Source organism: Loxodonta africana, chromosome 11 (genome assembly GCF_030014295.1).
Source record: "Loxodonta africana isolate mLoxAfr1 chromosome 11, mLoxAfr1.hap2, whole genome shotgun sequence".
NCBI lineage: Eukaryota > Metazoa > Chordata > Mammalia > Proboscidea > Elephantidae > Loxodonta > Loxodonta africana.
This window is the reverse complement of record NC_087352.1, coordinates 100888822-100903889: the sequence shown is the minus strand read 5'-3', so window position 1 is coordinate 100903889 and position 15068 is coordinate 100888822. Positions and strand designations below refer to the sequence as shown.

At 44.1% G+C, this 15068-nt stretch overlaps 1 protein-coding gene and 1 non-coding gene across 2 annotated transcripts in view; one reads left to right on the top strand and one right to left on the bottom strand.

Moving 5' to 3' along the window:
* The window catches only part of RAB12 (RAB12, member RAS oncogene family), a 34879-nt gene extending 30637 nt beyond the window's left edge, over positions 1–4242 (bottom strand). Inside the window, exon 1 of the mRNA XM_064294706.1 lies at positions 3864–4242. Coding sequence (XP_064150776.1) covers positions 3864–4242 — 379 coding nt within the window. The remainder of the gene's footprint in view (positions 1–3863) is intronic.
* A 4579-nt stretch (positions 4243–8821) lies between these two features.
* LOC111749663 (U6 spliceosomal RNA) lies at positions 8822–8928 on the top strand. The gene has a single exon (XR_002784863.1). It is a non-coding gene; the product is annotated as a U6 spliceosomal RNA (small nuclear RNA).
* Positions 8929–15068: the final 6140 nt, after the last annotated feature.

Genomic DNA, 15068 nt, shown 5'->3' with positions numbered 1-15068 from the left:
CGTGCTCAGAGAATCCCCCAGGCCCTCTGTAGTCAGGGCAGCATATCCTAGCAAGCCGGGACAGGGCAGGGGAAAACCACCACAACGGAAGAGACTCTTTCTCTACGTGAACTAATTATACTACACAGAGACGCAACTTGAAAAACTGGCCTTAGAAGGATCCTATGAGCTAACTATTCAAACTGCAGGCATTTAGGTGAGGTTACCACAATTCTAGACTACACCCAACACCATGCTTAAATGACATTTTTCTAAAGGCACATGAGAAAAGAATTTACCTTCACAACATTTTAATGATGAGGAAGCCTCCTCTGACCAGCCCTCGTGTCTACCCCCAGATTGGAAGCATTCCCGCTGTGTCCCCAAACCGTCCACACACATCTCTTCCAGTGCCTTTAGCAACTTGACATCTAGTCCCCACGAGCTCTGACCTACTTGCCAACAGAGACTATGCCCTTATCGAGTCAGTCCCCAGTGGGTGGCAGAGCACCCAATACACAGCAGGGACACGATAAATGGTCTGGTGCCTGAAAGGAAAAGGAAAAGGCAACGGCAATGGCAACTTGGAGACAGAGGTTAAAGGGGTGTGGGGGGAGGGGACCGGTCTTCAGAGGCTTGCGTAAAGTGTCTTAAACATATCATCTGGTCTCCTTCTTCCCAGTTTCTTCCCCATTCCCAAACATCCTATGCAATCCTGCTGAATTAACTTTCTTCACATCACTGCTTTACCAAGAAGCCTTTAAGGTTCCAGTTGCCTACAGGATAGAGTCCACGTAGTCATGGTCCTGACAAGCCCATTCCCAAAGTCCCCTAATGAACCCTTCTCAGAATGTGGGCTGTGCTGCTCCCAGCAGCCCCACTTTAGAAACCCTTCTTCATCTCTCTTCTCCATTGCTCAAAGTATACCTCTGCCCATCTCAGATCACACCCTCCATCCACCCAAGCTCTCACGGTAATTCACTTACTTCTGTACTGCCTTCTCTTCGTTACATAGTACAACTACATTATCCCTCATTTTTATATGCTCTAGTTTAGATCCATTAAAGATTAATAATTCTGAATTGTTTTTAACTCTACTTAGATTGGGAGCCCTGGTGGCGCAATGGTTAAAAGCTATGGCTGCTAACCAAGAGGTCGGTTGTTTGAATCTACCTGCCACTCCTTGGAAACCCTATGGGGCAGCTCTACTCTGTCCTACAGGGTTGCTGTGAGTTGGAATATACTCAATGGCGATGGGTTTTTGGTTTTTACTTGGAACAGATACTAAAAATACAGTATAAACCTCATTTGGTGGTGTAATAACTCTCTGTATTCTGTATGATCCAAGACTGGATATCTGAAATAGAGGTATAGTTGTGCAACCTAATTTAATATCACAGCCCCACGGCTATCATTTTAAAAATAAACAAACAGTACAGAGAGCATACATATTTTAAAAACGATCTAGTCTAAAAAAGCACATAGGGTCACTGTGAGTTGGAACTGACTCAACAGCACCTAACGACAATAACAACAACAAAAAAGCACTAAGGGAAACAAGTTCTCAAAAACAAATCAAAAATGACAATACACACACTTGGGGTTTAATTTTCCAGTAGCGCATCTTAAATACAGAAATTTTAAATGCACTGCTGTGTTTTTACATCACAAAACCAATTCATCTCCAAACTGTATTGTACTCCTTAAATTTCACATATACATGCCCTTGAAACTACCATTGCTTACAGTACTGAACGCTACTCTAGGGCCAAGCAAGAGTTCTAGGTAACAAGTGAAATGTTGTCTGGATGCCTTCAGAGCACAAGAATGAGATAAGAATTTCTAATTAAACCAATCAGGGCTCTCTGACCCTTACATAAGCACAGGAATGCTACTTTTAATTCCATATTTAAAATCTAAGTAACTATTACAGAAAATGAAACTAGTCAATGTTTCTCATAGCTTACCTGGGGAAATCCCTAACTGCTTGTCACTGAAGGTGATCGCCACCCTTTATTTTGAAGAACCATCTTGTCTGTGGAGTTCCCTAGTTTTCAAGAGATTTTTCCATATAAATAGTGGTTACCCATACCCACCTGACAAACCTTAATGTCAAGTCCTGCACATTTGACTTCATTAAAAAATCTCCCCTGCAATTTCAACTTCAGATCTTGAGGATCCACTACTTCCTGACCTACAGGGCTACGGTGTTTTCTCCAGTGTCCTGCTTCACTGACCTGGTGCTAACAGATGAACTGTCCACACTTCAAGAAGCACTGGGTTATTTCTGGTCACGGTAAATACAGGAGTCCCACTGCCTGCATTACAGCTAGAGCAAGACCTTTTAGTGTAATTTTAGTGTTAATATTCTCCACAGGGAATTTTAAACTTCATTACTTCGTGTATCATAAAAACGGGTTCGAAATTGGAAAATAAGTCCTGATTTACAGTGCAAGTACTCCTTCTGAGGCAAAGCTGATAAAAATTTGCTTCAGATGCCCCCACCCCCTTGGCCATTCGGGGCCAGGATCCTTCCTTTAATTTCGCCGCAGGGCCTACTTCCCACGGGTGAGTAATGTCAAGGGTCGGAGTTTCCGTGAGAAGTGCCTCGCCCTGACCTCAGGACCAGCCTGAGACCACGGTGCTCAAGGACCGGCTCCCACCCGGAAAGGACGGCGCGGGTGCACCGGGAGGACAGGGGCTGAAAGGCCCGAGGGCAAGTCTGCGAGGAGACTACAGGAAAATCCCCGCCTAGCTTTAGGAATGCGATCCGAGGGGCTTCCGCGGAGACGCCCCCCGTCATCCTTCCCCTCCTGATTTCACCGAGAGGCCCACCTACCCAAATGCGAGGCGGCCCCGGGGTCGCAGCTGGGGTATTCGGGCAGAGGGCGCCCGGAACCAGGCATGCGGGGCCGAGGCATCCTACGGGGAGAAATGGGCCGTCCTGGAGGGGAAGGGGGGCTGTCCTCGCGGCGGGGAGAGGGGGCAGTCCTGGGGGAGGAAGGGGGCCGTCCTGGAGGGGAAATGGGGCTGTCCGGGAGGGGGAGGGGAGAAAGGGGGCTGTCCTCGCGGTGGGGAGAGCGGGCCGTTCTCGCGGGGAGGGGGCAGAGGGGCCGTCCTCGCGGGCGGGGGGGAGAGGGGGCCGTCCTGGAGGGGAAAGGGGGCTGTCCTGGGGGGAGAAAGGGGGCTGTGCTGGGAGGAGAAAGGGGAGCTGTCCTGGGGGGGGAGAAACGGGGCTGTGCTGGGGGGAGAAAGGGGGGCCGTCCTGGGGGGGAGAAAGGGGGCTGTGCTGGGGGGAGAAAGGGGGGCCGTCCTGGGGGGGAGAAAGGGGGCTGTGCTGGGAGGAGAAAGGGGAGCTGTCCTGGGGGGGAGAAACGGGGCTGTGCTGGGGGGAGAAAGGGGAGCTGTCCTGGGGGGGAGAAACGGGGCTGTGCTGGGGGGAGAAAGGGGGGCCGTCCTGGGGGGGAGAAAGGGGGCTGTGCTGGGGGGAGAAAGGGGGGCCGTCCTGGGGGGGAGAAAGGGGGCTGTGCTGGGGGGGAGAAAGGGGGCCGTTCTGAGGGGGGAGAAAGGGGACCTGTCCTGGGGGAGAAAGGGGGCTGTGCTGGGGGGAGAAAGAGGAGCTGTCCTGGGGGAGAAAGGGGGCTGTGCTGGGGGGAGAAAGGAGGGCCGTCCTGGGGGGGAGAAAGGGGGGCCGTTCCGGGGGGGTGGAGAAAGGGGGCTGTGCTGGGGGGAGAAAGGGGGGCCGTTCTAGGGGGGGGAGAAAGAGGGCAGTCCTGGGGGAGAAAGGGGCTGTCCTGGGGGAGGTGGGGACAGCCCGGAGGAAAGGAAGGGACCCCGCCGGGAGGACCGGGGCGGTCCTGGATCTGGCGGTCGGGCGCCCTTACCCACGGTGGACTTGCAGGCCTCACAGAAGGTGTCGTCGGTGAAGCGCTCCATCAGGCTGGTCTTGCCCACGCCGCGGGAGCCGATGATGATGACCTGCAGCTTGAAGTCGGCCGGCCTGGGGGGCTGCTTCCTCCGCCGGGCCTGGCCGCCCGACAGCGCCGGGGAGCCCGTGCCCAGGCCGCCGCCGCCCCCGGCCCGCCTGTGCAGCGCGGCCCCCGGATCCATACACACATGCGGCGCCCGCTCGGCCCCGCGCTGCAGCTGCGCCGCCGACCGGGCCCCGGCGCCCCCGTCCCCGCCGCCGCCGCCGCCGCCGCCGCCGCCGCCGTTGGGAGAGGAGGGAGGGAAGCAGCTTCCCCGCAGCAGCGGCAACAGCATCCCGGCGAGGAGGGGCAGGAAGCGGCTCGCGGGCGGGGTGGGGCGCGCGGGCGCCCCCTGCCGCGCGGAGGCCCGAACTCTGCTGCCGCCTCCCGCTTCTCATCTGCTTTCTCGTTGGTTCTACGCCCCGCCTGCTAGTTTTACGCTTTCACGCGCTTCCGCCTGTGTTCCTTCTGTTGGCTTTAGTATCTTTTCTGTCTCCCCAGCCCCCCTTTCCCCACCTCCTTTCGTACTTTTGCTGGGCAGAGTCCCCAAACACTGTGCACATCGTTTGAGCCTCTCGGAATGCTCCGGCCGAATCACTGCTACGCACTCAGCGTGCCTGTGGCTGGGCTCCTGAGCCCCCTAAGCCGGGGTTGCGGGGCACACGCCGCCGACCGCGGCTTGTGGTGTACACTGGCCCTCGCGCACCAACACCACTCACTGCTGTGCTGGAGCCCCGCGCCTCCCGGATGGGTGGTGACACTTCTTTATCTTTCCTTATCGCGTTTGCCTTCCATGTTTCACAGGAAACAAGCTAGATCGGTTATTTTTAACGCTGATGGCTGCTTCACTCAAGGGAGTCCAGAAGTTTTTATTTCTTTTGATTTTAAAAGCAAATAAATGTCATGCTCTTTTGGGGAAGCGTGCAAGTTAAACGGTGGTAAAAGATTGAAATTCCAAAAGTTTAGGAGTATGGACTTTTTAAAAGTTTAGGAGTATGGACGTATTAGTATGGTTTGCCATTTCTGTTTGAAAGGATTTAGGGGTACAGAAACCACTGCGCTGATTCCTTCCTCAAAGAATTGTTTAGCAAATTCCTGAGCGTGAACTTTGAGCCCTTCAGTACACGGGGTTCTAAATGTGATATGGGCTGGCACAATTGTGAGAATGATCACGTTACCCACCAAACTTCAGTTCTTCCCCTGAGCTTTATTTAGAGCTATGTTTACAAATGCGTAGTACTGGAGAAAGTTACTCTACAAAACTGGTTTCTAAAAATCTACAAACAAGTGGAAGTTTATTTTTATGAGAGAATTCTTAGTTTTCCAAAAGAAATCGCAATAGGAGTTTTTTCAATAGTTCTTAGGATATCTGAAATATGATTTGATCTCTATTATTTTAAACACAGCTCCATCACTTGCAATCTTCTCTGTGAGCCAATCGCAGACCCTTGCTGAGCTGTGGGTTTTTCTTCCGTTCAGCAAGAATGAGCGCTGTTGCTGCTGAGTGCCTGGAGTGGATTCCCACTCACAGCAACCCTGTAGGCCCCTCAGTTGCAGTGCAGTGGATTACAACTCACAGTGGCCCTATAGGACAGAGTAGAACTGCTCCATAGGTTTTTCTGGGTGGATATGAGCTGCTGACCTTGTTGGCAGCTGAGCTCTTAACCACTGTGCCACCAGGGCTTAGCGATGTCAAAAAAAGTCAAGTCTGTGCAAAGTCTGTGTAAAGCACTAAGTAAATGTAAGGAACTAAAGAAACGAAGTTCCATATAACTTTTCAGGAATATTTCACAGAGCAAGACACATCTACAAAGGCAAACTTTTTGATTAAGTCCATTATGATTTATAGCACTGCCTGTCCCCATAGGCAGATGAATGTGGCCAGGCTTGTGGGGCTGAAGACCCTCTTGCCCAAAATAAACTACCTTCCCCTCGAGCAGTTCTGTCACTTCTGCTTACATCAATGGGTTAAATCATTAGGGGGTTAAACCACAGATGTTTAAGTGGTACACTGGGAAAGCTAAGTTAAAATGCTTTTAACCTGTTATCTGTGCCACCCAATAGTGCGCTTAGTACCTGAGAAATAGCACATATTCAGTAAATATTTGTTTAATGAACGAATGAATGAAATTTTCATAGGTATCCATATTAATAAATGTGGCTCCTTTGGCTCTGCCCTAAACCCAAGTTGTGAAATAAAGGAGATACCTTCCAGATTTTGTGTGTGTGTGCATTTTAATAATTCCTTTCTACCACTTGGTAAGGACCCGTTTCTTCATTATGACCTAACACCATCATCAACATTTAATACAGAGAAGTTGCGACCTTTACAAAAGACCAGAACCACAAGAGCATGTAGAGTAAGAAACAGTCAAAGACAGATCTCGGAATCACCAGTACTCAAAAAGATGGTCAAAGGGAAAGACGCTGAAGAGGAAATCTGGAAAGGGAGGGAGGGAGAATCTGGAGTGAGTGGGTTCGTGGAAAAACAGGAGAGGAATGTGTTTTACAAATGTGCAGGATCAAAAGTGTGAAATGTTACAGGATGGTCAAATACATACGGGCTGTCCTCACTCTGCAAGGTAGTGTGGCGCTATGAAAATGATCTTGTAAGCTCAAATTGATGCAAAGTAATCTTAATAAATCAATGACAAAAATGATTGTTTTATAGCGTTTAAGAATTTTTGTCAAGACATCAAAAATTCTCTGCCTATGGGTTATAAATGCATAAGGAAATAAAAAAAAAAGAGTACAACTAATGTTGTTAGGTGCCATTGAGTTGGTTTTGATTCATAGCAACCCTTTGTACAACAGAACCATCTCATCAATAGATGTGACACATTGAACACTAATGACCGAAGACCAGACAAGTTGTGGGGTGATATCAATGACATCATGCATGAGGGTAGCAAAAGATCATTAAAAAGACAAGAAAGAACTAATAATAGGACCCTGTACTTTAAAACAGGAATCCCTGGGAGATCCCAACAGTTAAGCTGCTAACTGAAAGTCTATCCAGAGGCATGTAGAAAGAAAGGCAGGGTGATCTACTTCCAAAAGAGCAGGCATTGAAAACCCTATGGAACACAGTTCTACTCTGACATACATGGGGTTGCCATGAGTCAGAGTCCATTCCAAGTCCATTTTGTTGTTGTTGCTTAATTTAAAACACCAGAAACACTGAAAATCAAAGTGTTTTATTTCTTTTGTAAAAAAAACTTACCGCGACTGGTTTGAACAGCGCTTGCCTACTTTCAGTCATATAACTTATGATAAGGAATGAACATCTCCTCCGTATCTTGGCAAATTGTCGTATTCCTTTCTAAGTTTGGATCAGCTTCCTGCATTTTATTCTTCGTGCTTTTAGTATTATGGACTGTCTCCAAGATTTCAGTTAATGTTAAGTTTTTGCTGGCATCATTTCCCTGGGACACCTACATCCTTTTCGTCACAACCACTTTCCTTGTTTATATTGATGAGCTCACTTTCACAAGTACCTCCGGCTACATATCTACAGTCCCTGAAGTGGAAGCGTCAGCATTCCCAGCTAGCTATTTCTTCTATAACTCCATTTATGCTCAATTCAGATTTCACCTCAGGCATTATCACTTTTTGTTCTTTGCTACACCTTCATCTTGTTGGCCAATTTCCTCTTTTGATTATCCACTTTTGTGTGTGAGCTAAATAACATGCACAGTAACCAATCACCAACAGAGATGCAAAGGAGTGAGGTAGTGATAAAGAATCTGACTCCATGTTTTGATGTTTGACTGCTGACAGCTTTAAGCTTACCCCTCCTTCTGCCCCACATCTAGGCAAGCTGATAAGAAAGCCTGGGTGCTTCCTCCTTCGGCGCATGCAGAAAATTCAAACCATGCGAGCTCCTGGTCATGTTTAGGAATTCTTGCCCAGCCTCATCCATAATCAAAATGAAAACCTCAAGCCAGTCTCTGTTCTCCCACTGTCTCAAGCCATTTTCAAACCTGCTTCCCCAGAAAGCCTCAATTATTAAGTCACAAAGCTATCAACCCTCTTTTTGGTGCGTGTGTGGTGTCATCAGTCTTGATATTCGAACCGAGTTTTGGGCGGAGGGGTGTACATCCATTTCTGCAGGATGGGCACCACAGCCATGACTGGTCACTGAACATGATGCCCACTGGTTATCTGAGTCTTATTCGTGGACTGAAGAGCTAGCAGTGAAGTTTGTACTTCACAAGATTACTCACAGTTGATATGTCACGGCAACTGAAATTTGAACCCTGTTGTTTGGGGATCAGCGTGGTACTGATATTTCTGCCTATCAGAATCAGGCAATTAGAGGATTGCCTGTATTGAAAAGTTTCCATTACAATTCTGGTGGAATCAGAGTGCACTGGACTGAGTAATACATGCAAAGTGAAGACCGTAGACATAGAGAAGTAAGCAGGTCTCAGTCTTGCGCTGGCCAAGATGCACTTTAGCCATTCTCATCACTGCACATTCCTACAAAGATATGCAGTGTTAGTGTGATTCCTATTGCTCTAGTTATATCTTAACCCCTTTTTCTCTCCCTCAGGAGAGCATTTAAGAATACAACTGAGCAACTATGGCGATCACTCCATACTCTCTTCTGCTAATAGACTCTGATTTTTGTCCAGATAGCCACACTGATCTGTGAAATCTTGTCTTTCAGGTACAGCTTGCGCAAGCATCAGGCCCAGGGGATGAATGTTGGTTTGTCTAAGCTAATCATTCTGATTCTATTCTCCTTGCCAGTGAGTGGCCCAGGAAATGGCATACGACCAAAACCTGGTCAGTGAGAAATGAAGGGGAATCTTTGGGAGGATGGAAGTTTCTGGCGAAAGGTTCTTAGCTCTTAAAAAGAGACCCAAGGAGTGCTCGGTTCGGCAGCATGTACACTAAAATTGGAACGATACAGAGAAGATTAACATGGACGCCTCGCAAGGATGACACGCAAATTCGTGAAGCATTCCATATTAAAAAAAAAGACTCCCCAGGAAGAGAGTTTGTTTTCTGCCTCTGGACTTTTTTGTGAAAATGTAATGTATGGCGTTGCTATTGGCTGTCTTGCCACCTTGAGGAGAGCTGGTTGACATGTCGAAGTGACACAGTATAAAGATGTAGAACAGGAAGATGGCAGAGTAGAAAGGCGAAAAAAAAAAAAAAAAAACCCTGAGACTTTGATGTGGTTGTGAAATCACTGAATAGACCAACCATGGAAACCCCTGTCATGGATTGAATTGTGTCCCCCAAAAATATCTGTCAACCTGGCTAGGTCATGATTCTTAGTATTGTATGATTGTCTACCATTTTATCATCTGATGAGATTTCCCTATGTGTTGTAAATCCTATCACCATGATGTAATAAAACGGATTGGCAGCAGTTATACTGATGAAAGATTAGGTGGTGTCTTAAGCCAATCTCTTTTGAGGTATAAAAGAGAGAAGCAAATGGAGAGACATGGGGACTGTAGACCTCCAAGAAATCAGTGCATGGAGCAGAGCTTGTCCTTTGGACCAGGGGTCCCTGCGCAGAGAAGCTCCTAGTCCAAGGGAGGATTGATGAGAGGGCTGACAGAGTGAGAAAGGTTTCTGCTGGAGCTGATGCCCTGAATTTAGACTTTTAGCCTACTTTACTGTGAAGACATAAATTTCTCTTTGTTAAAGTCATCCACTTGTGGTATTTCTGTTATAGCAGCACTAGATTACTAAGCCAAATGCCTACCTAGGGAAATCTTACCATGCAAGATAATAAAATTCCCTTGTTTAAACATTCTGAGTTGGGCTTTTTCGTTCCTTGAAGCTAAAAAAATTCTAAAAAATATAGGAATGCATTCTAACAAATATGCTGATATAGTAGGGGTAAACGTGAATCAGCTCTAATCTTTCTTTTTTTTTAATATTGCATTTTTTCCACTTTTTTAAAACTGTTCTAATATATGTATAGGACATGACATTTGCTAATTCAACATTTTTTCAGGTGTACATCTTAGTGATATCAATTACATTAATCATGTTGTGAAGCCATTACCCTTAATAGATGCCGAATTTCCCATCAAGATAAACAGAAACTCACTGCTTCCCAAGCAGTGGCTCCCCGTCTCCGTCTTCCTCCCACAGCTGGTAACCACTAATGAACTTTGGTCTCTATATATTTGCCTATTCTTGTCATTTCATAATAAGTGAGATCATACAATGTTTGTTCTTCTGTGATTGACTAATTTCACTCAGCATAATGTCTTCAAGCTCCGTCCATACTGTAGCATGCATCAGGACTTCATTTCTCCTACGGGCTGAGTAGTATTCCATTGCATGTGTGTACCACACTTTGTTTATCCATTCATCTGTTGGCGGACACTTAGTTTGTTTCCAAATTTGGGTATTTTGAATAGTGCTGCAATGAACATTGGTATACATGCGTTTGTTTACATGACGCTTTCAAATCTCTTGGGTATGTACCCAGGAGTGGAATTTTTGGGTCATATAGAAACCTTGGTGGCATAGTGGTTAAGAGCTATGGCTGCTAACCCAAAGGTCAGCAGTTCAGATTCACCAGGCACTCCTTGGAAACTCGATGGGGCAGTTCTACTCTGTCCTACAGGGTCGCTATGAGTTGGAATTGACTTGATGGCAGTGTTTTTTTTTTTTTTTTTAATGGCAGCTCTATGTTTAATTTTTTGAAGAATCATCAAACTGTTTTCCACAATGGCTGTACCATTTTCTATTACTATCAGCAATGAATACGTGTTCTAATTTCCCCATATCTTCACCAGCATTTGTTATGTCCCACTTTTTTTTTTTTTTTTTAAATCTTAGCAGTCCTGGTGGGAGTGAAGTGATATTCATTGTGGTTTTGATTTGCATCTCTCTGATGGCTAAAGACTTTGAACATCTTTTCATGTGTTTGTTGGCCATTTGAACATCCTCCCTGGTGAAACATTTATTCAAGTTCTTTGCCCTCTTTTTTTATTATTGGGTTATTTGTCTTTTTTCATTAAGTTGTAGAAGTTTTACATATATATTCAATATTAGACCCTTATCAGATATATGGTTCCTGAATATTTTCTCTCAATCTGTAATTTGTCTTTTCACTTTTTGATAAAGTCCTTTGTGAACAAGAGTAATTTTTATGAGGTCCCGTTTATCTATTTTATATTTTGCTGTTCATACTTTTTTATTATACTAGATAATTCATTTAAAAATTATACCCAACAGCAATGGCCACATATTTTCTTCTAAGAATTTTATAGTTTTAGCTTTCATATTTAGGTCCTCGACCCATTTTGAATTGGTTTTTGTGTATGGCGTGGGGCATGAGTCCTGCTTCGTTCTTGTGCGTGTGGAAATTTCATTTTCTTGCACTATTTACTGAAGAGACTCTTCTTTGGCATTGAATATTCTTAGCATCCTTGTCAAAAACCAGTTGGCCGTAGATGGATGTATTTATTTCTGGACTCTCAATTCTATCTCATTGGTCTACATGTCTGTTATTATACCAATACCAGGCTGTTTTAATTATGATAGCTGTATAGTAGGTTTTGAAATCCAGAATTATGAGTCCTGCTGCCTTGTTCTTTTTCTTCAAAACTGCTTTAGCTATTCAGAGCCTCTTGCCATTCCACATAAAATTGAGGATTGGTTTTTCCATTTCTGTAAATAAGGCTGTTGGAATTTTGACTAGGATTGTGTTGAATCTATAGATCACTTTGAGTGGTATTGACATCTTAACAATATTAAATCTTCCAATCCATGAACATGGAATATCTTTCTGTTTATTTAGGTTTTTATTAACCTTTTTCAGCAGTGTTTTATAATTTTCATTGTATAAGTCTTTCACATTCCTGGTTAAATTTATTCCTAGGTATTTTATACTCTACAATGCTATTGTAAATTAAATTGTTTTCTTAATTTCCTTGTTAGATTTCTCATCTCTGGTGTATAGAAACCCAACTGATTTTTTTGTGTTGATCTTGCATCATGCACCTTTGCTAAAATCCTCTATTAGTGCTAGAAGGTTTTTTTGCAGATGATTTGAAATTTTCTATATATAAAATCATGTCATGTATGAATAGAGATAATTTTACTTCTTATTTTCTGATATGGATACCTTTTCTTTCTTTCTTTTTGCCTTGTTGCTCTGGCTGAGGCTTCAGATACACTATTGAGTAGGAGTGGGGAGGGTGAACATCCTTTTCTTGTTCTCAATTTCAAGGGGAAAGCTCTCAGTCTTTCTCCACTGAGTGTAATGTTGCTGTTTGTTTTTCATTAATACCCTTAATCATGTTGAGGAGCTCTCCTTCTTTTCCTATCTTGTCAAGAATTTTTATCAAGAAACAGTGCTGGGTTTTATCAAATGCCTTTTCTGCATTGAGATGATCATGTTGTTCCTTTGTTCTATTAATGTGGTGGATTATATCGATTGATTTTCTAATGTTGAACCATCCTTGCATTCCTGGAATAAATTTCACTTGGCCGTGGTTTATAAAACTCTAATTTTTTAAAAAAAGAATATAATTAGTAAACCTTGTTATTTTATCAGTAACAAATTACTCATGATATACCCTACAATTGATAATACTGTATGTGTCTCTCATGGTACTCCAGTTGACGAGTATACTTTGTATTGCGATGAAGGGAAGGTAATCAATAGGAGTAGAGAAGAATACTGATTTTAGTGTATTTCCCAATATTGGAAATAAAAATAAGATTCTGCAAGATATTGAGACTGATAAAAGAAAACATCATCTGAAATGGCAGAGTGGATTCAGGTTTTGTGGGGCTTGAAGCTTTTACAATTTTGGGGTCTGTAATGGTTAAGGTTATGCGTCACCTTGGCTAGGTCATGATTCTCAGTGGTTTGGCAGATATTATGCAATCATCCTCCATTTTGTGATCTGATGTGAACAGTCAATCAGTTGAAAGGGGAGTTTTCTTGGGGGATGTGGCTTGCATCCAATATATATGGATGTTCTAGCAAAACTCACTCTCTCTCAATCTTGCATCCAATTCATCATCCTCTGTTCTCTGGTTCTTGGAATGTGAGCCAGCAGCTTGCTGTCTGACCTGCAGATATTGGGTTTCATCAGCTCCCAAAGCCCCTGAGCCAGTAGTCTGCCGTCTGACCTGCCAATTTTGGGTTCGTCAGCCCCTGCAACCATGTGAATCAGGAGAAACATTCAGCCTAACCCACGGATTTGGGACTTGCCAGCCTCCACATCTGTATGACCCATTTCCTTGAAATAAGTCTCTTTCTAAATATATTTATGGAGCCCTGGTGGGACAGTGGTTAAGAACTTGGCTGCTAACCAAATGGTTGGCAGTTCAAATCCACCAGCTGCTCCTTGGAAACCCTATGAGGCAGTTACACTCCATCTTATAGGGTTGCTATGAGACAGAATCAACTGGATGGCAACAGGTTTGGTTTTTTAACGTATATTTATATATATACACTTCACCGGTTTAGTTCCTCTAGAGAACTCAGCTTAAGACAGGGTCCCTCTTTAAGAAAAGAAATTGCAAAATTACAAATACGAAATTGTCAAGAACTGTGAAGGGTCTAGAAATCTTACGCAAACTGCAAACCGGCATGTTAACCTGCCACAGTTTCATGGATGCTGGCAGAAGACACGAGACTCCTAGATCAGAGATACAGAGACATAGAGAGGCAAGTAGGTCTCAATCTTGTTCCTGCCAAGATGCATTTTATTATTTTATTCTAAGGCTTTATTACAGCCCAGCAAGTGACATGAGCCTCATATTTGCCTCTGTTTCCCTCTTCCCCAAGTCTCACAAGGGTGCTGTGGGACTGGACCCAGATGGCTGCCACACTCACAGTGGGTTTGCATCACAGATGAAGAACCTGTAGCTAAGAAATCCCAGTCTTTTAAAGGGGGCTGCAAGCAAGCCTGCCCAACCTTTGCCCAGGAGGAGACATTGTCTTTATTATACTGGTCGGCAAACAAAGCTACCTCTGCTCTGAAGGGAGATATTTTCTCTGTCTCCTAAGGTTGTTCAGAATACAGCATCCTTCGAAAGATCATTCACAATGAAAGTTGTCCATGCCTCTGTGTGTAGAAACGTGAGACACTCAGGGAGAATGGTCTCCCAACAAAAATTAGGTATGAGGTGGCCATTTATTTGGAATAATAAAATAAAGGACAACAATTTATCAGTTTAAAAGAGTTGATAAATGCACTAAACATAATATTAAAACTTGTGTTTTTGTTAATTAATTGCCAGGTACACTTTTATGATTTTTTTTTACATTTATTGACAGCATACATTTGATAGTATGCCAACAACTTTCGAATATTTTAATAGAATAATTGAAATGCACTGTGTTTATAGTTCTGCTACAGGCTTATGTTCTTTAAACACAGGAATTATGATTGATTCTTTTTCACACAACTTTCATCCAAAAGTAAACTAAATGTGTCACGTGCTTATAATTCCTTATGTTCCATTATTAACTATAGCCGGTACAGGAGAGTATCCCACTTTGCTTAGGCATTGATGAGAACTGAATTCTCCACTTACAGTTTTATAATTCTGATGATAGGAAGAACTTTCCCCAGGTGAGCTTCCGGCCCTGTCTGGCGCCTCCTCACCACTGCCCACATGTTTGCCATGCCAACCTGTAGGACACATTCTCAATGTGCTGGCCTCTGAACACAAGCCTTTGTGCCACAACTCTGGGCTGGTAGGCACAGTGGGCAGTAAACTTATTCCGACCTAGAATTATTAACAGTAATTTAACTACAAAGAGAGGTGATTGTAGATATACGGTCTCATTAAACCTAAACTAAATGTATCCCCAATTCCCTTTCCCCTTAGCTGTGGCGTTCAAATACAGCCTGGCATAAGAGGAAGTATGATGGAAGGAAAGAGGAAATCAGAAGAGGCATTGCCTTAGCAAATTGAAATAAATTAGTCTCTTGCAAATTTTACAAAAACACATTGTTGGGGCCCCTTCATGGACTTGCAAGAGCCTCGGCAAATGAGGGATCCTGAAGCTTAAGTTTCATCATTTATGATAAATTGGCAGCTGCATAAATGCCAATTCACAATTTTTAAAAAATAATTTTTATTGCGCTTTAAGTGAAAGTTTACAAATCAAGTCAG